At 45.6% G+C, this 26,397-nt stretch overlaps 1 protein-coding gene across 2 annotated transcripts in view; it reads right to left on the bottom strand.

Moving 5' to 3' along the window:
* The window catches only part of plxna3 (plexin A3), a 50,648-nt gene that overhangs the window by 10,125 nt on the left and 14,126 nt on the right, over nt 1–26,397 (bottom strand). Inside the window, exons 4-13 of one of the 2 annotated variants that reach the window (XM_057041539.1) lie at nt 25,593–26,140; nt 25,154–25,318; nt 22,380–22,562; nt 7,754–7,894; nt 6,316–6,416; nt 5,298–5,421; nt 5,000–5,156; nt 4,817–4,916; nt 4,539–4,653; nt 855–1,055 (exon numbers count right to left, since the gene is read on the bottom strand). In XM_057041539.1, the coding sequence (XP_056897519.1) occupies nt 855–1,055; nt 4,539–4,653; nt 4,817–4,916; nt 5,000–5,156; nt 5,298–5,421; nt 6,316–6,416; nt 7,754–7,894; nt 22,380–22,562; nt 25,154–25,318; nt 25,593–26,140 (1,835 nt within the window). The remainder of the gene's footprint in view (nt 1–854; nt 1,056–4,538; nt 4,654–4,816; nt 4,917–4,999; nt 5,157–5,297; nt 5,422–6,315; nt 6,417–7,753; nt 7,895–22,379; nt 22,563–25,153; nt 25,319–25,592; nt 26,141–26,397) is intronic. The other variant, XM_057041540.1, reaches the window with a different exon arrangement.

Genomic DNA, 26,397 nt, shown 5'->3' with positions numbered 1-26,397 from the left:
TCCTTTTTGATATAATGTAAACACTGAAGATCTAATGCAATGATATAATAAACTATGGCAGCCTCGAAACGAAGCAAAACAGAGAGATTACAATAGCTACATGGGCGATGAGGCATCTTTCATACTAATGCTATAGGAAGAACACCTGTCTATATTACAAAGTGCATTCCGCGTCCTCGCAGTCGACGGAAATAAAGACAATGAACAGCTAATATAGTGGAGTTGAGAGTGAGATAGAAGGAAATGGTGAAAAAGTCGTTTTAAACACAGCTTTCCAGTGTTTATGCTGAGCTAAGCTAACCATGTCTGTCCTCCCTGTGTGCTCCACAGACATCCATCTGAATGCCTTGCTCTTAATTCCCTGCAGATGTTACAGGCAGCTGTAAGAACACAATCACTGGATTAGAACCACATGAATCTGTGAATCCGGCTTCTGTCTGCTGACCAAAAAAGACAGACTCTTTGTTTTAATTTGGAAAAAAAAGAATAGTCTGTGTGCAGTGACCAGGAATACTGTGAGTGTGTGTACTTATTCTTCTTTACTAAATGGTCAATTTCCTCTGGAAATGGGTAACTTAATTTTAAAAAAAGCCACATGGATGCGCACTCACATACACACTGTCTGTATAGATGGACGTACATGTTCTGCTGACTTTAGCAGCAGCCATATCCCATTGTGTGTGTGAGAGCTTTATTCAAGATTCACTAACAAGACAGATGACTAACAAGCATGTGCAGACAGACAGGAGTTAGTACGTGAGCCTGGGTGGGATCGCCGACGGTAACAGACCACATAGTCATAGAACGCATGGCTTTCTGAAGCACTGCATGCTGGGTAATGGAGCGAATCTCACCGAGGTGTTCTGGCACTGAATGCATGAAGAGTTGAAGCGGACGGCAGGGATGCGCTGAACTTTTCCCTGGATGTTGAAGACGCACTCGTAGTTCTTTTGGCCCGACTGAGGCTGAGGGAGGTTACGAGCTCGCAGAGTGATTGGTCGGACCATCCCTGCAGGGACCAGGATGTCAGAGGTGGGGAGGATCTGGGGGCAGCCCTGCAGAAACACAGAGAGCTGCTGTCATTCCCATTCCTGCCTGAGAATTACATTCAGAAGAAACATTACTGATCTACTGTTTCGTACGCAACGTGGCAGTTATGTGATGCTTCACGTTTAGGTTCCACTATGAACTATTTTAATTGCAGCTGTGACACGTACAAACACTTTGACAACCTGCAGACAAATGGGGATCAAAATTTCCTTTCCTACCGGTCCAAAAACCCACTAACACCCGCTTATATCCACCTTATTTAACTACAAAGTCAACGCTACCACTAGTGTCTACGTTGCTGTCTAATGTTTACCACCGTGCTTTAAAGCACTTTTCTGATATCTCGAAACATGAAGAGACGCAGCAGAAGGGAAAATTCCAGGCTGGCTACAAAGAGGTTACAGGAAAGTAAGCGATCACCCAGCACCACCACAGAACGAAACTGGAGGGATCAACACACACACTGCTGCTGATCAGACCCCCAGATGGTGGACCGGCATCATAGCCTGGCCAAAGGAAGTCATGATGACAAGAAAGCCCCTTAAAATCCATGGATGATGGATGACTAAGTGGATGGACGCGTGCCAAGAACTGTCAGAGCCACTACCAAGGATGACCAAGATCCAAGAGTGAACAAGAGGATTCGACATCATGGACGTCCAGCTGAGGACGGAAAACACAGCAGAGGCTGTTAGATGTTAAACCGAAGGACGACAGGTGCTCGGCAAGAGAAATGAGACCATAGGACTCGTGACGTTGACTGCAGCGCTCGACCAAACGACCACAGAAAGAGAAACGGGGCCGCTTCCGCTTCTCCAACAGGACTTCTTAGAGCATCCATCTGAGAGCCAGTCCGAGCAGACGAGCAAGCATTTTACTTCTCGCATGGATGTTTTCATATGTATTTAGTGATTAATTTAAAAGCCCCCGTATGAACTGCTATGACTGTGAAAAATGTCAGGATTAAAAAGAGTGGAAAATTAGGAAGGGTTTGTTGCAGTTTGGCCCATTAGACCAGGCCAGAGCTGACTGAGGCAGATATCTTATCTCAGGCTGTCATCAGCTGGCTGAGGCAGAGACAGTGTGTGTTCACTAGTGGACAGCTGGTGACAGATCAGGCTTCAGGCCACTGGAAACAAACACGTAGACATGCATGAGCGGGCTCTCCTGCACACGCACGCACACAAGAACACACATTATTTATGGGTGTCACCACAATAATCAATGGTTTTGTAACTGAGCACGACTTTTTCCTTTACAGCAGGGGAAAAGAAAAGCAGAGCAGGTGGTAGGGGTGTGTGTGTTTGTGTGTGACCACTGCCCAATACTCACAATTGACTTTAAATATTTTATTTTGGGCTACAGAGCTTATTCTTTATGTTCTCTCTCTATATTTTAAATTGACTCCCTGTGAATACTTGTTGTAAAAGAGGTTTAAAAGAGGGTAGAATTGTCTTCTCTCTTCATTCTGCTCTTCTCTGACTCACAATGTATCTCCCTCTCATTACTCAGCTTAATTGCCATGTAATTAACAGTAATTGTTGTGATTGGATGCTTTTGTGCCAATTAAGGAGGTATTTATTTTCTATTAACCAATTAGGCAATCACAGGCTGTTAATGTCAACCTTTAAAAATGCCGAGCAGCAACCAGACCGACGACGGTCCCAAAGATGGAGTGAGCCCCTGACTGCACTCTGGGCCACTGAACAAATGAGCTAATGAGCAGTTTAGTTACTCGGGAGGGACGCGCTGCTCAGTGGACTCCTAAATACACTTCTCAGCTGAAATAGGAGGGAAATTCATTTGAAGATCTCCAGCATTTGACAGCAGAGAGTCTGTGTGTGTGTGTGTGTGTGTGTGTGTGTGAGTCTACGTCAATGCTGTCCTCAAACTTAACAGTCGAGCTATTTCTTGACGTATAAAAGCAGCTCAACTCTCATGTTCCTGCTGTGAAGGTCATGAGAAATCTGCACATTTGCATAGCCTTTAGATTTCATTAGCCTCTTATCAGCGGGGATGTTTGGCTGTGTCAGCAAATGAGAGAATATAGGGAGTATGTGCACACAGCCCAATCTCAGAGGTCACTACTGTATGAAGAAAAATACAAAATAGAGTGTAAACTAGAATAGAAACTCTGTGCATGCTGTCGGCATGACAACATTGGGGCCTTTTTCCGACTCTTTTTTCTTTTAAATTTCATTTGTGTTTCTTTATTGAATTGACCTTCTGCCTGGTTTTGTCTTCCCTCTGCTTCTGTAGATTGTCCACCTTCCACTACTGGAGCAGCTACTATGGCTGCAGCCGCTGCGAACACTAAGTGGGACCACATGACACCTCAAGACTCTCATTTCAGGCCGTTCCTCCGCGTCACGAACCGGCTAAGGTTGCAGCGCACACAACGGTGTTCTGGGCAACTGAACTGTGGTCGCTGGCAGGAAACAAGAGCCCGAACCAACCAAAAATCATCTTCAAAGAAAGTCACGTGAAATGTCTGCTGCCAAAATGGACAAATGATTAAAGGAGCGAGAGAAGAACGGCCACTTCCACCGAACAGTCCTCAGTTTTAGCAGGAGATCAACAGCGGTGTCCTCACAGCTCAACCTTCTTTGACTCCTGCCTTCTGGGTCTGAAAGACCAGCTCAGACTACCTCCACATCAGTCAGTACAAACAGCTGGCTCCTTTGGTTTGACGGAGAGATAAATGTCTTCTATCTGTCGATCTGGAGAACCAACAAAAACCATGTGGGGGAAAACGATAAACAGGCTTGTAGAACAACAATTACACATGGAAGCTGAGACGCAGGATGGGTCGTGTGCAGGGCCCGTTGAAAGCCCTCCTAACCAGTTTATTATGGAGGTGGCTGCTTTACGCTGTGGAATCTCTGGAAGTGGAAGTGTTCCGCTCCAAAGGGCATTCAGGGCGTTCAGGTAACAAAATACATCCCGGTGTCCATTTGTCCAGGAAATTGTCTTCCACAGAACAGAAGTGTGACACAGCTGCCAACTATCAAGATGGCATTGTGGCAGAGAGGCAGCCCCCTCAGAGAGGCGGAACAACCTCTCCTTATCTAGACCCATGACAATAACCTGCAATATCTCAAGAGGGCCAAAAGGACAAATCCCATCAACACCTGGGCCCCACACCCTGAAGACCCTGTCGATCAGGAGTCAGGAGGGCCTGCTGGTCAACAATAAGCAGCCTTTCTTGTGGCAGAACACATCTGTACCCACTGCTGCCTTCCTAGTGTGCTCAGTCTTTAATGGCCCAGCTCTTACTGGCTTACTGCTGTCACAATTTAGTACAGTTGTCCCCACGGTGTCATTGTGTCCCACTGTAAGTGGGGGCAGCCTTGCAGTTGACCTCGCCTCTGAAGAAATCAAAGCATCCTGCAATGCTTCACCAACAACAGCTTTAATGCTTGCGTCCTCCACGCGTTCCACATGAGAAAGATTTAATCTGTGTTTGTACGAGTGCAGGCAGGTCGCACCTCCATATTGCTGACTCTTCCCTCCTGGAAGGAACAGTCCTGCAGGTTGTTGGTGCAGATGTGGCGATATTTGCACCAGTGACAGGGGAAAACGCTGCTGACACACGAGGTGCATCTGAGAGAGAGAGAGAGAGAGAGAGAGACAGAGAAAGGGAGGGAGAGAGAGACATAGAGAGGGGGAGAGAGCTTTTCTGTATGAGGAACCAAGCAAGGCAGCACAGAACATGCTGGATAGACGGTGACAAATGCTGAGACCATAAAGAGGCTATCAGGCTTACGAGTTGAGCACAGAGCAGTTGTAGTAAATAAAGCTGGTGCTGATGAACTGATGTCCGGTCTCAGTGGATCTCAGGCTGAGCTGAACGACTCTCTGCTCTGCTGAAGACGACCGCACAAAGACGTGACGTTAAAAAAGACATCGCGCTTCGCGTCAGCGTGCACGAGCGCGCCACACGACTCACCGTATGATTGCGTGTGCACCGGCAGCTCTCTCAGTGATGGCGACATACACACCACCTGTCCTTTAGCGAGCACCTCTCCAGGGGTTTCACTGAGGTCATCAAACACACACGACACACCCCCTGACAGGGCCGGGACGTTCTGCACTCGAACGGTTAACTGCAAACGCACATCGTTGATGGGAGGTAAGTTCAACAGTGTGTCAGCCATCGCTTTTGCATTTTATTCAAACGCACACGTTTCTTTTTGCCATGACTGTGTTTTTTTCTTCATTAAAGTGGACGGAGTGCGTCTGCATACCTCTGTTGATGGAGAGGTGACGGACATATTACTTGGCGTCACAGAAATGTCCACACACTGGTCCAGCTTGGTGTTGAAGTGCTGAGGCTCCTCCCACTTCTCACATGCTTCCTGCCTTGAACACCTATACGGGTCAAAGGTCAACACTTTTAACAGCTTAATTATCTAAAACTTTGCCTTATTTGATCATTGACATTTTATTAGAAATAACCAACTGTTTTCTTTCAGTACACTTGGACAATAAATCTCTCATTAGTCGCGATCGTCCAAATCTCAACGGCTACTGACGAGCGGCTCTGAGGTCCGATGCCGATTTCCGAATGGATTTTTAACACGTCAGGAAAGAGCAGACCGGCCTTAGAAGAGATGGCTGTGAAGGCTCTTCACTTCTCAGGTCATTATTGAACATACAAAGATTGGGAAGAATAAAAAGTCTACAAAAAATATCTACGCCGATGGTGAAAAGACCAGTTGGGTCGAATGTTTCCACTCACTAATCTGGTCCCTGAGGCGCTGGTGGGGCAGCGGTTTATGAACGCTGTCATTAGTTCAGACTGACAGATGGACCTTCTCCACTCTCATTCCTGCAGATCTGCCAGTGATCCCATTTACTGTCGTTATTTTACAACTGCTGAAGGGCTAATCATGTAAATATCTTAACTTAGCCTGGTCAATATGATGGACTGTTGCCTTTACTTTGAAGGAGGACGCTAATTGGTGCTAATCCAAAGAGGGACTTCCTGCACCTGCCTGCTCTTTCAACATCAAAGATGTCTGGTGAAAACAGCCAGCATATGAAACAATTATAGCAACCTTAATGAAGCCTCACGGGAACAGGCGTGCACGTGCACACGCAAACCACACACTTGATTAATATTTTTCTTTTATCTGACAATCTCTCAATAAATGTAAAAGTAGAGGGAAGCAGGAGACTCCGGCTCGGCATATTAAATAAACAATGCGGCCTCGAAGGAGACGCTGATGTGCAGAATAATGGAGGGAAGGTGAAGCTGCTTACATGTTGAACAGGACACACCAGCCACAGTGAGGGTCTCCTGAGCCCAGACAGTCGGAACAGCTAGTGTACTGCTCACAGCTCTCCACTGGAAGTCTGCTCACCTGCAGCGGGCACAAGCACACACACACACACAAATGTTCACACCATTAACACCAGCATACACACAACACAATTCTGCTTAAGGTTTCTATGTCACTTATTAACGGGAATAAATTTAATGTTTTTCAATTTAATCCTTTTTAAACACAACAACCATTAATAATTTTATGAGTTGGTCTCACATTTGAACTTTGCTGCACTCAATTTAATGAAGTTGTTTTTTTTAACCCAGCGTTTTTGTTATTGATCCATGAAATGTTACTGCTGCATTATGGGTGAAAAGATGAAAAACGAGGTCATCTGACCGTGTTTGTGATAAAGAAAACAGTGCAAAATGTGGAGGTCACCCCTCCTCCTTGTGTAGGTACGGCTATTAAAACCATTTAGTTTGAAATAATTAAATTGTTTTTGGTGCATGAACGTTTCATTAACGGGCCTACTTTGAGGAAGGTCTGATTATCCTATACATTACACATCAATTCATGTATTTAATGGATGTACATGGGTACAGAAAATGTACTTTTTATAGATTCATAGAAAAATAAGTGTGTGTGTCTGTGTGTGCGTGTGGTTGATGATTTTCCATTGTCAGTAAGTTATCCTGCCTGAGGGTTGTGTGTCAGACAATTTCTCTTGACTTGGCAGACAGTGTGTGTGTGTGTGTGTGTGTGTGTGTGTGTGTGTGTGCGTGCGTGCATGTGTGTGTATGTGCGCATGTGTGTGAGAAAGAAAGCGAGAGAGACAGACAGCCGTGGGGGGTGGGGGGGATGGTTTGCCCATAAGACACTGCAGCAGGGATGCAGGACACAATGAAACCCAGTGACTGGTCTGTCTGTGTCTCATTGAAATGTTGATACATGAATACACTCTTTGTTTCCTTTACACACACACACACACACACACACACACACACAAACACACACACACACACACACTCCTGTCTCTTGTCTGAGCACATTATTAGGTCTTGTAAAGACTAACGCTGTGTTGCTGACTTCATTTTAAAAACTGATGATTCTGCACTTTCATTCATAGTTTTTATAAAATCCTGGCAAACGTGTTCAAATTACGCAATTGCTTGACTTTGACAGTGAGGTCTTCCTCCCTTACAGTGAAAGTGAATGTGAAATGACCCTTTGAGCTTTTTTCCATCTCAAAAACTAATTTCCTGTGGAGACTATTAGAATTGGAATCTTTTAATAAATTAACTGTCCATTTGAACATGATGTTTTTGTGACAATTATAGTGTGTCTTCACATCTATACAAAAACTAAACCTGATTAAACATGAAGAACGCATGACATCATGTCCCTGCGACTGTGTGTATGTGTGCATATACCTGTCTGTCACTCAGCAGATAGATGTACTGATGGTCTGGACTGAACACCATGTCCCTCAGGATCGGCTTTCCGTCCACCACTGTTACCGTCTCATAAAGCAAAGCATTCTGGGACGGTGATGGGATCCCATCCACACGGATCTGGAACAAACACAGGAAATCATATGTCAGTGCTTCAAAGTGACAAATGAACCTAAAAGCCACCTTTCGTTTGTTGCTTGCAAACCTATTTTTCATACTAAAGGCACCAACAGGACAGGAGCTCCTGTCCAAAGCTCTTCCTGCTGTTGACAGGCAGCATTTGTGGTGAGTTTGCTACTTCTGCATACCTCTGCTCATCTTTCACTTAAGTAATAAAGAAAACTCTTAGATCAACATCTCTGAGCGGATATACAGGGAAACCACACGCACTGTTGGGGAAATAAAAAGATAAAGGGAGTATGTTTTATAAAGCGACATGACAAGCAGCTTCTTAATGAGATGGGACAAGCACAGCCAACACGGCTTTTACCAATCTGGAACGAGGAGAATAGTATCAGACGGCTTTAGAGCTGATTTTATTTGGGCACAGGTTGGATCTAATTTAATGTTCAAAGCTAGCATACGCGCACACACAGACACCCTAACCCTAACCCTAACTTTCATAGGCATAATACATTAGCCAACTCGTTACCCTAACCATTCACTAACCCCCTAACCCTAATCCAAACCCTAACCCCAACCTAAAACCATGTCTTTCCCCTTAAACAGTGGTTTTGTTTTGAAGACCAGCAAAAATGTCATCAATTTGCTAGTAAAATGGATTTTGGTACTCATTATGTAGCATGTACAAGAACATACACATGTATACACATCCTGAATTATGCCAACTGGTGAGTTGAGAAATGACTTTACTAGAGCGTAGAACCTTTCGCTGGACAACTTTCCCCATCTTTTTGATGAGTTGTTCATTTCTAATAATACCTGCTGGGCAGGAAACATGAGCTGGATCTCCCTTCTGGATCATGACGAGCGTGATGATGAGTGTGTGGTTCAATAAAACTGTTTGACGGCTTGAAAACGTGGTGTGACACATCTCCCCAAACCTGCAGCCTCCCTCCCCGTGTCTGACCCAGAAAAACACCAGAGAAAAGAGGCGGGATGAAGGGGGTCTACAGCGCAGACGGGATGAGAGGCAGAACCACGCACAGAGAAATAGAAACGACTGAGGAAACACAGACAGAGGATAAAGAAATGGAGGGACAGGATCAAAAGAAAAATAGATAAATAGACAAGTAAGTAAAAGCTTAATCAAGAATATGGGGGCAATGAAAGAAAGGGGACGGCGTCTAGTGTGTGTAGTTATCTGAGTGTGTTAATTAGCTGCCTGCGTGTTAAAAAAAAACAGGATTAATTAGAAGTGCTGTGCCACACACACACACACACACACACACACACACACACACAAAAACCACGGTTTCACAATCTTTTTTTGCATGGAGACACACCAAGAGCAGCAGCAGCAGCAGCAGAGGGAGGAGACATTAAAGTAGGACACTGCAGCAGACGGTGAAGGCAACACTCACAGAAACAAGTGACAGAAAACTGCTCTAACTACACATTTTAATAGGCAAAAAAGTCTTTTACTGCCAACAGATTACAGATCATGTTTCTACTACCACCCTGAGGTTCTCAGGTACTAAAAACTGTCAATACTGTACGCAGATACACCCTGGACAGGTCACAGGTCGAGCCTCAAGCAGGGGGAGGGACCCGCAATGGACTCTCTCAGGCAAGCTTGGTTATAACCACCGTACCATCCAGTTGTTTATATTCAGCTTTGTTTCCATTTCTGTTCTTTACTTTAAGAAAATCCCAAAAATGTAACTACTCAGGAACAGAACAGAAGAAACGGAGGGAAGGAAATAGCTGAAATGTAACACAGTGATAGAGGAAGTGGCCTTTGACCTCAGCTGCCGAATGGAAATGAAACCATCAACACTGCTTTGGTCTGTTCAGGGAACACACACACACACACACACACGCGCGCACACACACACACACACTGCCCTGGTGGGCAGGTCTGAACATCCCAATCACAGCAGCGCACCGCTGTAGTGTCCGAGGAGTTCCTCACGCACTCTCCTTTGAAAGGACAACAGATGCATCTCTGGGTCCAGGCCCGGCCTTTGAGGAGGCAACTTGATCCTGTTCAGTGATCCGGCGGCTTCCTTCTATCACAGTTACTCCCGGCAAGTTAGAAAAATCCTTAATTTAATGGCCAGTTCAATGAAAACAACTCTTAAGGGTGAACACATGCCTTGTTTCAAAATGGAAAGTTTTCTAACAGCGAGAGACAGACAGAGACAGAGAGAGAGAGAGGGAGGGAGAGAGAGCTTCATAAATAAAATATGCCAGAATTTCAGCAGATATTTGGCTGACTTAAACCTCCCAAACTGTCTTTTAAACGGATTCATATGAAACAGTTTGTGGTGACACTAACTGCTTTCAGCGTGTCTGATTACACACAAGCAACAGCTCATACATTTCTGACAAACGAGCACAGGTTTTTTTATTTGGTTCCCACTGTTCATTTGGGCGATCGCATGTGTGCGCACATATACGGCTACATGCACAGAAACTACGCAGAGGTTTTGAATTACATTGGAATGTCAAGCAGCTGGTTACAGGCTTGTGTGTGTGCGTGTGTGTGTGTGTGTTGGGGGGCGTCTGTGGGGGTGGGGTGATGGTCTCGAGACCATCTCTGCCCCCGTGAGGCACTCTATATGTCCAGGTGGTGGTAGTGCTTATCTCTCTCCCAGAAGTCGTTTCCTGTCCGTGGCGTCTGTGAAGCACCTGTGTTGGTGGGCAATCACCAATTGTTGGGGCGATCAGTGAGAGTTCTTTATGGCTGCGTGGGTAATGGTGCTAATCCACCAGTTGTCTTGGTGTCCGTCTATAAAGCCTCCTCATGTTTCCTCTCTTAAGAAGGAGCGAGCGCAGCTCGAGATTCCGTTTGGCCTGTTGGGAACCATCTGTGGCCATCTCAGCTGTAACTCAGGCCTGGGGGGATGAGGGGTGGGGGGGGCCTGATTGAAATACCGTTACCACAAGCCTCATTGGGAATCAGGAGGCCAGGCTACAGCTGGGGGTTTTCAACAGGCAGCAAGGGAGGGGAGGAGGACCAGCTACTAAAACCCTCCTGACAACTTCCAACATCTGGCCGGCCAGCCCTCAGGCCTCTCTGAGCCGGGCAATACGAGCAAGAACGGTTAGCTTTGGGGCAGAGCCATGGTTAGAATGTACCATCACCCACCACGGCTGCATGCACCCTCTACACAGACGCTCAGGAACCACGCCCCCTACCATACCTCCTCCAGCATCAATGAATCTGCAGTGAGCAGACTTATGAGCTACCTTGTTAAATCACACACTGGGGCGGTGGACCCCACGTTGCTGTGTTCAGTGATGATGCCTGGATTACAGAGGCATTGATGCCGTCCACCTGCTCCTCCACTGCTTCATGAGACAATCAGGCTTGCAAATGAAAGGTTTGCTTCGTTTCTATTGCCCTCATCTCCACATGTTTCGTATTCTTCATCGCCATGACTACTGCCCCTGGTCATGTGGCCACTATTATACGTGAGGATTACATATGAATAAATGGGAAATTGAAAAATCAAAATGACCATTTGAGAGATCCACCTCCTTGATCCAAACACTAAATACTGTTCGGTTTAGCTATTAGCGCCCGAGGGAGGAGGAAGGGCAGCGAAGGGTGAAACAGGCAGGGAGGAGGCAGTTAAGCTTATTAGTTCCTCCCCATCCTGCCAATACACACTCATGCACCACACAGAGACTACCTACTAATGGTTTTAACCCCCGAGGTATGCGCGCACACACACACACACACACACACACTCTCTCTCCCTCCCTCTATAAACTGACAAAGGACAAAGGAGGTGAATGAGGCAATGGGACAAATATGTCTTCTTGTCTCAGAAACTGCATATATGGTTAAATTATGAGTTCACTTTTGCTGCGGGTCACAAAGACAGAAGGAAATAAAGAGTTGACCATTTGGCGTCTCCTCTATGGCCTCGCTCCTTTAAACGTGAACCTTAGCTGGGCGCTTGTGCCGGCTGTGGTGTGAGACATGATCCCTTTAGACCTGCCACCAAAATGTGGTTAAGGCCAGTCTGTCGCCTTTCAACAGGTTTGTACCAGTTTACACCTGCATTAAACAGACATCCCTCTGCCATCCATCAATATGATGGATTCCTCTTCCTTCCCTTTGCCCACTGAAAAATAACTCATTATTCCTCTCGGTGCTGCTGTGAAACTAAACCAATAATCAGTAAAGAACCAGAGTTGAGATGCTCTGAAGTGGCGCTGCACTACTGCCCTGTGAGCAGAGGGGAACAGGGCCAGATGCATTCACTTTTATGCTTATGACACATTTCTTACTTCCTTTAAATGGATTTGGCCAACCGCCCCACAATTCAACGCATCTGCAGTTGACTCTTACGTCATCGTGCACTATATACTTGTGCTACATCAAATTTGACCTTGGGCTGTAAAAGAGTCTGAGAGATCCTGGGGGAGCATAAGAACACTCCCTACTGATTTACATTATTTATCGGTGGACTGTCAGATTAATTCACTACGTTTGAAGACATCAGCTCTGAGAAGGCTGACAAAAGCAAATTCTATGGTGGGTCAGAATTATCATCTCCATGACAACAATTGCTAATGATATAATGGCAAATCCTTTAAATATGTGTTGGAATAAGATGGAAACGAGAATACGAGAGAGCGAGAGAGAGCTAGAGAGAGAGAGAGGTGTAAATAATCTTAAGCTTCTTTGGAGAATTGAAAGATTTACCCGTTCTTCCATCATCTCCTTGGCAACTGAATAACAATTAATCTGACTAGGTGCAGATCGTGTTTTCTGCCGTGTGTGATTTTTGGTGTGGGCTGTGCTGATGCAACTTTATCCATCCTCCATGGTGGAGGGCACAAACAGAGGGACAGCAAAAAAAGGAAAAGAGGATGGAGAAAAAGGAAAAACCCCATTTAAAAAAAACACCACCAGAGAGCGTATTAAAAACGTCGCGAGAGCGCCTGATTTCAGTATACCGATTCAAGTCCTGAATGCTGCCTATTAATGTATAATACTCATATTTACATCGTTTTAATTAAAGGGAAGCACACTTTGCACTAATGAACTGCTTTGAAAGCGGAAGAATCCGGTTGAAATGCACTTGAGTCAGACGGTGAGGCGTTGTGGATGGACTGACTGGTGGAATCTGTCTTGATCTGTTGAAGGAACAGGCTGCTGCCTTTCGTCATCTTAAAATGAAATGAACAGACGAGTGGACGCAGCTCCCCTCAGCAGATGAAGTGTGCTGGAAATCAAGTAAAATCAATCGCACTTTCTCAGAGTGTCTTCTATTGATGTTACGAGAGACTAAAACAGATTAAGACAGCAGAAAGTACACAAAAGGAATCCTGGATGATACTGGAAATAAATAAGCAGCAGAGCCAGAGAGTGTGTTTTCCTGGAAACTATTTGCTGATCACAAGCGCAAATGATGCCCAGATAGTCATTTTAACAGAGTTAGAGAAGCGTAGAATATAAGGGGATGGGACTGGACTAGAGATGGACCCAGGAAAACATCTCCAGCCTGATTTAACTGCAGTGGAAGCAAATCCCAAAGTGTTGACAGCTCGCTTATGTGACGGCAAGAAATCTCCTGATTTACTGTGTTTGAAGACTTGTGTTTGTATCAGAGTGACAAAGAGCAGCCGAGGCAGGAATGTTTCAGTAAACTAAACACGGCGGCGTCCACCATTTTCACTGGTTCTCAGGAGAAAAACTTGGATCTAACTCGGTTCCAAAGAGAGAAAAAGAGCGCTCGACTTTTCTTGTTGCGCATCTTAAACGCAGCAGCGACGAATCCTAAAAGAAAAGCTTTCCTCGGCTTTTTGCCGCACTTTGTGCTTTTTTTTTTACTTTGTTAAAGTTTAAAGACCACTCAGGAGTCACAGGTTTATTTCTGGCTCAACCGTCAACAGAGCTGGTGCCTTGCTGACCCTCAGGTCATGTGACTTTCCAATATGAAGTTTTTCCCAGCTAAAGCTTAAAGTTAGCAGTTCAGAGCATCTGCTGCTGTCGGATTCATTTGATTTTCTACTTTCTTTGTGGAGATGTGGGTTACAGTCAATAAAATAGAATAAAGCCTCCATTTTCTGCTTGGTCACCTGCTTTCAATGGTTTGGTAAATTCCTATTAGGTCAGACAAGTCGTGATGTTTTCCCCTCCATTCTAATTCAATTATCAGAGCAGAATTAGAAAAGGCTGCAACAATAAAATTAGCACGAAGAATTTATAGTAAAATAAAGAGATGGAAAAGGTTGGGAACCGGACTGAAACCCAACTGACGGCTTCACCACAGGTTGTGTTAACGCAAACGGCAACAGACGAGTTTAACAGGAACCGAAATTTTAAATGTTACCTCTGCTTTTTGATTCCAAGATGAACGGCTGAGAGCCAATTAATTTCTGTATGAAATAAACGCCATTCACTTGAGGGGATGATGAAACTTGAGGCAAGAAAACATGCGTGCACACACGCGCGCGGGCGATCTGTGAAGTGGGTCAGGGTGTTCTGTGAACATCAGGCTGTGATGCCGGAGGAAACGTTAATTAGAGGAAAGACTGTTAATGAGCTGAGCACCATCTTGGACTGAAAAGTTCCAAATTTCCGTCTTGGTTACAGTCAGGCTGGTGCCAGCTGGAGAATCAGGTGAGTTGTATGAAAAAAGTGCACGTGGACTATTATACAACCAGCGTGGTGCCCACCAGACGACCTGTCTGTGATGAGCTGTCAGAACCCGACGTCCTGGCAACATTCGTTTTATATACATGAATTAAAATCCATCTTGGTCGGAAGCCCAATGCATCCTGGGTAAAACTTAACTAAAACGCGAGGGTCTGGTTATCACAAAAGTAAAGGCCAAACGCCCACTTGCTCTTAAAAGCCCGTTCTGTTGTTACGTTTTTTCTTTCCCACCAAACACGAAGCGATTGGTCTTCTAACCTGTGGAGGAGTCTCCAGGAGTTGGTTTAAGCTCGTGATTATCCCACCATCCACATTTCTGGCTCCAGAATAACCGTACTGTGACTGTATTGGCTAAACAAAGAGCAAAGTAGTGCTTTTGTATTCTCACAACAGCTGGCTGAAGGGTAATTTTGTGGTTTTTGCTGCGACCTGGGAGGTGAAGATAATGACACAGCAATTAACAACCGAATGAACAATCATGATGTCATATTTTTAAGGTCCAACACTCCAGCTGAGGGGTCTGAACTGGTTTATTCTAGCGATTGCCAGGGTATATCTTAAATTAGACGGCATCTTTTGTTCATGTGACCCAGTTTCAGGTGCTCAGCGGATCAAATATAAGCCCTCTCTTCTCCTCCTCTTTTCCCCAGCTCATCCTCATCCTTGTTTTTCCACACATCCTCCCCTCCACCGTCACCTCCCTGGCTCCGCACAGCTCAGCTGAGCTACTGATCACTATGCTGATCACGTCTGTCTCTGCGCTGCATGGAGAGTTACGGGCAGCTCTCAGCCGCTGGAAAGAGAATCCTCTGACTGGTTTTTAATACCGTCATCTGACAGCTACACTGCACTCAAACACCGCTGACTTCTCATTTTTCCGGGTTTCTGTCCTCATGGCTGCTCGGTGTGACATCTATGTTATACAAGCCACATGTTTTTGAGTGTGAGGGGAATTCTGATGGCTGTGAGCCGTCGCCACGAGCGCAGGGTGCTGCTGGGGATAGATGGGCGCTTGTGCTGTTGCCAGTGAAATGATCAGGTAACTTGGCTGGTTTTAATCGGCTGTATAACTAAAATAAGCGCTGCAAAACACTGTTAAATGATCATATTTGAGGGGGGGGGGGTCATAAATTTCTCTTTGTAGAGAGAAATTTAGAGTAGAGTGAAAAAAACAAGCTCAAACACACAGACATGAATTTTAGCCTTAATTATTAAGGTTTTGAGTCATGATGTGCTGACTGTCCAAGACATCCATGAATAAAATTGGCCTTCTTTTTTTTTTTTTTTTTTTTTTAAATAAAACCAGGCCATTATGTAGTTTTTTTTTAACAGCACATTACGGTGCTAAAACAGATATTTTGCACAGTAAACACTAGCAATTTTAACAGCACAGTAGCAACAGAAAAACCCTGTTACTGCAAGTGTGTGTGTGTGTGTGGCGGGGGGGCGTGCAGCACCCCTCCATCAAGTGCTCCCGGTTGTTTTTAAAAATGGCAGCAGGTGTTTGTCTAGAGATCCATTTTTTAGAGCCGCACTTCTTAAATTTCGCCCTCGGCAACAGCGCTAACCGTTAACATCCTGCCGTGCGCTCCTGTGACGCTGCAGCAGAGCGGAGCTGGTCAGCTCCGCTTCAGCGCAACAGTCTGGCTGCTGATTAAGTTCAAAATTGATTGATTGGGTTTGTGGTTGTATAAAAGCTTACTGTTGCATGTTTTATGAAATGGCAAACAGCAGCGGCGGCACAAGTGTAAACGTAGTAAATAATAAATATTTGTTTTAGGGGATGCGCTAACACCGCTCACACACAAACGTTAGTGGACCACGAGGTCGGCTCGGACTCTTCACTCAGACTGTTTCCGATTTAGATCGGGCGTGGCAGGAGTCTGCTGGCTCAGCCTTCACACACACACACACACACACGTGCACACGCGCACACGCGCACACGCGCACACGCACACACACACACACACACAGTTACAGAATATTATGTACATGTGCAATGGAAGACAAAGCGCATAGGATGGTTTGAAAAGTGAGAGTGAGCGAGCAAGAGATGTCATTTGGAAGAAACTATGGATTACACTGCAAAACACAGTCAACAAGAAGAAGGTGGGGTGGGAGGGGATAAGGATGATGAGAGGAGACAGTGGAGAGAGTGAGATGAAAGAGCAGACAGAGAGAAAAGTAGATGAAGTCATTTCCCAAGGTGAGTCCTGACAGCACAGACACACGGCTGAGAAACCTGTGTGTGTGTGTGTGTGTGTGTGTGATTGCGTGCATGTGATTGGAGTATTTATGCACCTATGCAAAGGGAAACAGTTTATATTACATTCTGAACTGCGCCAGGAAAAAAAGAAAGTGTGGCTCCTTCCATTTTAACAGCCTACTTATTCGAAAGTAAGTCAGAGAGGGAAAATGAAGCTGACAGATAAACAAAAAAGCTTTGCTGCAGACTGAATTTCCTTGTTTGTTTCACCCTTCCAGTGGCGGAATTATTTTTGGGAGAAGCAAATGATTAAGGTTTGTCCTTGGAACACGCACGACAACAGAAGTTGCCATAAACAGACACGTGATGACTGAGCTGGAGTCTCAGAAATGACTCCATATGTGTAAAATCTGTACATACAAATGTTGAGAGCATATGGCTTCTGTACAAATTTGATCAGCAGAGCAGAGACAGACAGGAGTGACAGCAGCTGCTGTTAGCATGCTCCCATAAACACCTGCTGGCAGATCTGCAGACCATTGTGAGACAACATCCTGCCGCTGCTCTGGGGGCCATCATCAGCCAACCACCTTCACCTTTAACCAGCCTGGATCTACGCTGACCGCTGTGCAAACGTAGGAATCGTAAAGTCGCTAATCAAATTTACACATTTACAACGCACTAAAGGTGGCGGTTGGGGTGGGAGCTGGGGATGGTGGAAAAGAGGAAGAAGACAATGACTTTCACTCTAAACTGTGAGTTCAATGTTATAACTCAAGGAATGAAAGCCCTTATCTGGCTCTGCTCATGTGAACACGGAGAGGGTGGAGCCCACATGTAAACGTGTGACCATGTATATAAAATGCCATCAGGCTGCATCTCAAAAACACTCATGCATGAACAGGTTGCTCCCGTCTATAGCGAGCGGAGCCGACACCTCTAAATACGATCATATCTCCATATCACAGGGAGAAATGTTGAGGATCCCTGAATTTAGAGCCAATCACAACAAAGACGGCAGTAGCCGTCTGTGTTGCTGCCATCGCAAATGCACTCGGTAATAACTCTGTGTCATTCACCCGCAATCTGGCAGTGGTCAGCCGGGAGCACCGTCAAACTGGCCGTGAGCCTGCAGCAAAGATTAACCACAAAGTTTGGTTTCATTTCAATCAAAACTCCACAGAGAGAAAGAAAAACGGGAACAGTTGCCAGGGGACACGAGAGCGGTTGGAACAACAGTCAATCTGCCACTTTACCTGAACCAATCTGTGACTTTAGCTCATAAATACCAAAGGGAACTCCTGTGGCGAGGCAGATAAGGATTCTCCTCACAGGTGAATCAACGCAGGTGTCTCTCAGTGACACAAGTGTGCAAGTAAGTCAGTAATCACATGATTATTGTTAAAGACGCCCAGAAACTGAGATCTGGTCTGTTGCCAGAGTTCTGCTCTATAATAAGACGGAGAGGTGCAGGTGCAGGCAGCTCCTAATAATAATCATCACTGATATGAATGTGAATCCACAGATTAATTTCCCTCTCTGGATGTTCCAAGCCCACTGCTGGAACAAAAAAAAAATGTTTAGAAAAAAGGAGAAGCAGGTGCAGACTGCTCGCTTACAAACACGCATTACTGTCATTAGAATAAAACCCTCAATTCCCTGTCGTCTCATTAGCCTATAATGGCTCTGTTCCCTCTGAATGCCAGAGCTGATTGGTTGACTCATCTCCAATAATTCACTTTGTGCTAATGGAGGATGGAAAAAAGAAGGGGAGAAGTATTCATTTTAATTTAAAAACTCTGGAATAAAGACAGAAAAGGCTTCCGGTTCTTGGAAATCTGCAGAGTGACGAAAATGAAAAACAAGCTCATAATTTTCACAGTTTGACATAAAGATGCACAGCTGCATGACAGCTGGAGCAGCAGTAGCAGCAGCCGATACTCCGATACTCTGCTGTGGAACTGCGCAAACACCAGTTCTGACTTCGGATAACCTCTTCATGACATTAAAACAAAATTATTCCCAAAAAAAAAACGGGCAGTGAAAACATAATTAGCCCGCACACTCGTTTTTCTGTGTTCATTATATCGTCATTTCACAAAAGCTTGCCCCTTAAATCACGGCGATGGAAGATGTTCTCTCTGCTCGAGCCCATCGGAGCTCCGTTCGGAGGCTAGAACACTTTGTTACCATAAAGAACCTGCAAGAGTCCTGTAAAACGGCAAGTCACAGCGGAACACTGACCCAGAAGACTCCCGAATCTCACCCACGGCCTGCAGACTTAGTCCAGCAGTGCTAGAGGGTGTGTGTGTGGGGGGGGGGGGTGGGAGGTGCAGTCACTGTAGCGTGTCTCCTTCTGCCCCTTTGGCCTGTTTGTTTTGGAAGCACAACAGAGCACTGCTGACTGACACACACGCACCCATCCTCTGGAGATCCAGGCTCCAGCTTCCTGCAGCCTCGCTCACATCAACCTCTCCATCAGCCAATCAGCCGTTTCAGTAGCCGTTCCTTCCAAACTCGGGTCATTATTGGCCCTGTCTGAACTTGAAAGTACAACCAGAGATATATAACCCGATTAAAAGATGACTGCTTTTACTCAAAGGAGTAAAAAGGTGTTTAGAGGGAAGGAAAACTGACAAATAAGAGATGTAAACGGTCATGCGGGGAGGATGATAAGATGTGATGGACAAACAGGGGCACAGATCAGATTTAGGAGTGTGTGTGGCAGCAGGGGAATCTCTGATTTCAATCCTGAATCACAGGAAAACACTGATATAATGTTGGGGAGCGAACTGACGGCCTTGTTGATCATCCCTCTTTAGGTTGGTCAAGAAAATGGAAGGGAATGAATGGAAAAAAAATGGAAAAGTGTGCAGGATACATAATGCACGAGGAAGCCAGTGACAGCTGCTGTGGGCTCCATTACTGCACCGTAACGGCGCTGCACTTAAGACGCCATGACATCATGCTGTGACATCATGCTGTGGCCTCGGTCCACACCACAAACATTCGAAGCTGACATGTAAATTTCCCTGACTGGATAAGAAAGCAGCTGTGGCGGATGGCGTGAACGCGTCCGCGTTTACTCCGACACAAGCGCAGCAGTGAGGCGTCAGCAGCTGAAGTGAAAAAATAGATTTAGTTGCCGTGAAGCTTTTCATAATTGTGACAGTCGTTGCAGCATATCAAGCCAAATACAGACGTCTTTATAGTTGATACTGCAAAAGTGCACAAATCTGTGAAACGCTATCCACGTGGCTGAATAGCTGATCTAAGAACTGTCCCTAGAACGGCACAGAAAACAAAGCAGGCATGGATTTATGTACCTTATGTTAATCCATTCCTCTTTGTTGACCTGAATATGACAACTTGACTGCCTCTGGTGCGTCTGAATTCACCTATCAAAGAGGTTTTGGAATTTAAGAGTCATACAATAACGTCTCTGCTGCTTTCTGAACACTTACAGGCCTGATTTTAAAGGAATAAACCAAAAGCACCCCAACATGAGCCACCTTCTGAGCAACAGCCCAGGAAGTGCTGAATGTACAGCTCATTTGTAACATTCAAGGTGGTCAAAAAGGCACTTTTACCATCACAGACCACTGGAAAAGGAGGAAGAGGAGGCGGCAGCTGTACTAAGCATAAGCCAAATGTACTTTCTCCAGCAGCATCTGGAGTCAAATCAGAGCCACTCTCACCAGTCTGTTCCACACACAGACACCACCTCAGGCTACTCCTCTGCTCTCCCCCATCGGTGGCTCTTGGAGGTTATTTGTCAGAAGAAAAGCTGCGCACATCAGTGAATATTAAAGCAGCAACTGTGTAGGAGGAGAGGTGAGAAGGCTGAACAGCCCCCATTTGTATTTTTCTTCGGGCAATTAAAATTCATCACTCACATGGCTGCAGAGTGGAGAGGATTGAGGGGTCAACGTGGCAGGAGATCATTTGTTCCTTTATTAGCTGCTGATGTGGAGGAGTGTTTCTGCGGCCTTGGGGAGGTGACGCACAGTTAAGGCTCAGAAACATTTGAACAGTGACACAACCTTCGTGGTCTGGGCTCGGCATCCCAGCGTCCCACCACACTGCATTTGAACTGGAATCCAATTCATTCAGGGGTTTCAACAAAAACATCCCATAAACCAGCTGATTGGCGCGCACGTAGTCGGCTCACAGCAACAGCTTCCAGGTTCAAATACCACATCTGGACTTAGTCCCAGACCTTTGAACTATTGTCCCCCATACAAGCCTTTGTAATAGTATCAGATTGGAGCTCAAGCTAAGTTAGCGAGGAAGATCGTAAAGCTTACTTAAAAAATATTTAACCTTATTAAAAGTCAACCGACCTCCCAAAATCTCCGCTTTATAAGTTGAGCTCTTGAATAAAACTGTATCGACAGCTTGGATGTGGGCTTTCTTCCCTTTGCTTTGGAATTAATAGCTTTAATGAAGGCCAACTTGAAGTGAGCGCGGCAAAACTGTATCAGATCGGTATCGGGTGTTTATTCAGTATCGGGATCGGATCGGGAGCTGAAACACTGGATCTGGACAAAGCTACTTGCTGTATTGATAACATCGATCCCAGGAGGGGATGCAGCTTTCAGAGTCAACTGTCCAATTATTTGTGGACCCTTGAAAAAGACGCTAGGATAAATTAATGTCCAAATATTTCTAGGCCTTCGCAAAGTGGCTGTATTTTATTGAAACTCGTGAAAAGTGTTGCCTTTTAAATGTGAAGGTCACAGTTTCAAAGACTCTCGTTGCACATCATTTTAAATGGAATCGTCAACTATTGTGCTACGATCTGATGCTTTTCAAAATCAAGCAATGCTGCGTTTGATGGGAAACTTAACCCCTTTCTTTGGTGCTGTTTTGTACTCTGTGCAGCTCCGCGTGTCTCTCCAGAGGCCAAAGTCGGTCCTGCAGAAACAGCAGGTTTTGTTGCCAGACACACAGCAGATACTTTGTGCTGCCAACAGGGATGTTCTTCTGTCAGGCAGCTCTGCAGCTTCCTGTCAAGTGAGGTGAGGCTTCCCGACACGAAAGAGTCGAGAGCGTCAGAGTGACTGATCCCGCGCCAATCACGGCAGCACGCAGGACTAGGGCACAGGAGTGCAGAACCGCTGCCGTCATTAATAACAACAACTGCGGTTCAATGTATGGCGGTGGTACGGATGGAAGCAGAAAACGCAAAATAAAAATACAACCTGACGCAAACATAAGGAAAATAACCATCGTGAGTGATGTGAAATGTTGAATACTGCACCCATTTGTTGGCTTGTTGCAACCTAAATTAAAAAAATAAACATTTTATGGCAAAAATAGGCTTATTGTACTGGAAAAAATATCATTCTGTAAGTGCACGAGTTGGGTGGAGCTGTAGGAATTAAAAATAAATCGTAACCAGTGTTGAGTTAGGAAGTACCAGTGAGGAAATAAACATCTCAAACGTACTGTATAATCAGGCCTTTTCTGCAGCGGCTCTCACAGGCTACTTTTCTCCCACGGTTTTTTCATTTTCGCCAGTGACGTAAAACAGTTCTTCTGTAACTCAGCATTAGCCTGAAGAGCATCCTAAAGCAACCCCGTTGTCACCGTACCTTCTTCAGTTGTCCGCTGCGCGTTCCGACGAACACCACCGTGTGTTCTCCGTACGTGTATGCAGCCACGGCGCCCATGCCCTCCGTCCGGTCCTCATAAAGTGGGTTTCCTTCAATAACCCGCAGGCCTCCGAGCGGCTGGTTCAACACCAGACCGCAGAAATCATCTCCGATCTTCTTTGGCTGTGACAGTGGGAGAGGGAGAGATCATCAGTCCATGTTGATGATGCCCAGATAAACACGTGTTGAAACATGTCCTCTTAACTCCTCCTTTCCGAGTTAAAATGACATATGAGAAAATGATATTTTCTTTCTGTTTATACAGAATCTGAACATAATCCAGCACTGCTGTTTTCTTTATTTACTTTGAAACCAGTAATGGAAAACATGTAGAAGTTATACATGTCAGTTATAAATAAAATCACCATGGTTAGCTAACTGTGGCTAATGCTAGCCAACCGTCCCAAACACATTTGCTCATTCTAAAGGATGATCATCTTAAATTACCCAGAAGTGCCTATATGAGCCTAAAGACGTCGGCTGATGGTGCCTCCGCTGTGTCTGTGACTGACTCGTGAGCTGACATCTGTTCCTGGTATTATTGGTTTAAATCTAGACCTTGACAGTCACAAGAATGATGTTTTCTCCCAAAAGAGCCATAAATAGAAAGAGATAAACACAGATGAGGCGCCACTTTACACAGAAAAACATACACTCAAGGACATTCCTCTTCGAGGTGAGGAGAAAAGTCAGAGCGGTTATGGAATCACTGATGTGATTAGGTGAAGGTGCTTTCTGTAGTTTCAAGATAAAGAGCCATAACTAGTACACTTGTAAAACAAAAGTAGCACGTGTATATAATAGATCTACTGATCTAATTCGTAGATCTACTGAAGGGACTAAACGCGATGCTGTGTTAATAATAATTCTGTGCTCAGACGAGGAGCTGCTGGCCCGGACTCTCCACTCCCTGGATGTGAGTGCAAACAGGTGAAAGGAGACTTTTAACATGCAAAACATTTTCATTAGCGCTTCTGATTTTCATAAGATGCTGTGTTAAAAATAAAATTCTATTGAGCATCCTTACAATCATCTCTGCAGCACTTCGCATATCTGCAGTCCAGAGTACAGAAACAAGGTGGGGTTGGTTTATTACAGGGTCCACGCGCATAAAAGCACATACGGGAGATGGTTCCCACCCTGTCATTAGTGGGTTAAAGCCCCAGTACGTCACGGCAGCAACGCGGCACCACGCATGTTGGACTACACTTAGGAGGACTCGGCTCATCTCACTCAGCGACACTAATTAAGAGTCAACTTTTGTTGAGGGCTGTTTCAAGTCCTCCAAATAGGGCTGCAGTACTCACAGAAGCATGTTTTATCAGCCATTACTGAGCTGGTGGTATTACAGCAACAGGTTACATGATGATCTGAAGGTCAGCCTTGTTTTCTGTCAGCACAACACTTCCAAATTTAAGTGCACGCAGCGTCCGTGGTAAACGTACTGTATACAGCAAATATTGTCTTGGATATACCATTACTGATCAACAAAATCGCCTTTCTTTGTCCTCCTGATTTAGTTGAGCGAAAAGAGAACACACAATGCACCCGACCCCCTCGGCCCCTCCTGCAGGTGGTGAGCCCACGGGAAGGCAAAAAACGAATACCGCTTTTTAAAAGAATGATTTAGGTTGTTCAGCTAAAGTTCTGGAAGCACTCAGCTGCCAGGTAATACAACAGGCTAATAATATAAAGCAAATTACAGGAAAACTGAATATAGAAATGAAAAGGCAGAAGATGTTTGTTTCATCTGTCACCATCTTGGGAAAAGGTGGACGGGAGGATATCGAAAGTCTGTGAAATTTGGAGTGTTGCAACACCCTCTGATGCGACGCCCGAGTTATTCTGAGCTTTACAGAGAAGGGAATTATGAAGTGTGTGTCCACAGACAAGCCGCTCTCCTGCCTGCATCCATACACCCACAGACTAAACGTCACAAAAGTCCCTTTAGATTAATGCTGCCTGGGCTAATATCGTTACATGAGCACTGAACTAAACATTAGCGAGCTCACCCGCTCCCTGCTGTTTATGATAGAAGGTGTGTGTGTGTGTGTGTGTGTGTGTGTGTGGGGGGGGGGGGTCACGAGTCACCAGAAAGTCTCTGCTCCTTTGTCAATGCCTGTGATACACACACACACTACAGTAACATGGGCTATCAGTTAGATGGTTGGTAACAGCCCAGCCTGTCCCCTAGACCTACTCAGGCCCTGGCATATTTCCCTGCAGGGTTCCCATGGTTACCAGTGCAGGCCATTCTCAATGAATAATCAACCCCCCAACCCCAGTGACCCAGAATAACCCACCACAACCTGAGACATTAATTCTTTCTTTTGTGCTGGAATTTTACAGAAACCAGCGCTCTCCATCGGTGGAGGTGTGCATGTGTGGGCGTGCACGTGCGTGCGTGCGCACGCACGTGGTCGCCTGCAGGCAGCCTCTGGCAGATGATGTAGAAAACTCTCAAAGGGCAAGAAACAAAGACCTGAGAAAAGGGAGAAAGAAGGAGCGACTACTTTTCCTTTTCACCTCTCAACCAGAAACAGGTCTCCAACACTTATCGTACTATCGTACCGACAGGAAGGGCTGCTCACGCAGACTCTGCCGTTTAGGAGTCACATGCCCTTGGCTACGTGAGCACAAACAAACAAACGTTACGCGAGGACTAAAGAAGATTGGCCTGACCTGTCTAACGAAGGTTCAATCCTATTTCTCACCGTGTGAATGCAGGGCAGCTCCTTGTTGAGTAACCATGGCAATGACAGCCGGCCTTCACCACGATAGCAGGAACGGATCCTCTCTCTCATGGCTAGGTTAATGTCATGGAGGGTAAACAGGCAGAGGACAGTCTCTCTGGGAGGGTTGGACCGATTCTTCTGCCCCTGAGATCAGGAACAAACGAGGGATCAGTCAGGAAGAGAGACAAAACTTTGGTAAAACGTTTCAGATGCTACATTTGAAAGGTAACGGCAGAGAGAACAGCAAGGTGGACCCTAATAGAGTTGCCAGTGAGTGTAGTGTTTTCAGATAAAGGACTTTTTAAACTTTATTTAACCACAGTAACAAACTACAGTAACATTTTAGTGAATTCATACAGTTCTGAAGTGGATCCAGGAAAGAGAAGGTGTATAAAGAGGAAACGCGAAGGTGCTTCACCTGCGAGAAGATGACAAAGAGGACGTCGTCCTCCTCAGACAGGCCGAGCGCCTGGGCCAGCCGCCGTCCTGGTTTCTGTTTGTAAGCAGCCTGAACCAGGCGGTACTCCACGCCGTCTTTGGTGCAGCCCAGAGGAAACTCCACGTACGAGTAGAAATCCGTGTCATTGGAACACATTCTGACAATCTTTGAAGTGAAGAACTTCTCCCCGCCGGCGTCCATTTGTGTCAGCTGTGTGTCCAGCTGCAGAGTTAAAAAGTAGACGTAGGTGCGGCTGGAGAAGCCGTACACGTAGTAGATGTCGAAGGCTGGGTACAGGGACAGCGTGTCCGAGGGGATCTTGATCTGTGAGGAGACAAACTCGTCCTGGTAGACCAGTGAGAACATATTCACGCTCTCCTCATCTGCCACAAGCTTCCTGCTGGACAGTGTTGGAAAATATTCAGACTTTCCATCGATGGCAGCCCCGATGAAGAGGCGACTGCCGCTCCTCTCCGGTTTCTTACTCTTGGGGTCACTTGTCCAGTCATCCTCTCCTACGACCACACCTGCGCGGAACGGAGGAAGCAAACTCAACAAAACGGTTCTGGCGATAAAGACTTGCCATAAAGTTGGAGCGAGGCCGTCAAAGCTCCATCCTATATTCAAAATACCCTCTGTGCTGAGTTAACAAGCTGCCACATTCAAGCTGGATTTTGAACGGGCCTCAACTGTGGGTGTTTTATGGTCGGAATTTAAAAGTTATCTGGGGCAACATTCGTGTTTATGGATTTCAGATTGTTCAATTACAATTCGGGGGGAGCCG

This window comes from Takifugu flavidus, chromosome 8 (assembly GCF_003711565.1).
Source record: "Takifugu flavidus isolate HTHZ2018 chromosome 8, ASM371156v2, whole genome shotgun sequence".
NCBI classification, from domain to species: Eukaryota; Metazoa; Chordata; class Actinopteri; order Tetraodontiformes; family Tetraodontidae; genus Takifugu; species Takifugu flavidus.
Note: the sequence above shows the minus strand (reverse complement) of the source record. Positions and strands in the feature narration are given on the sequence as shown.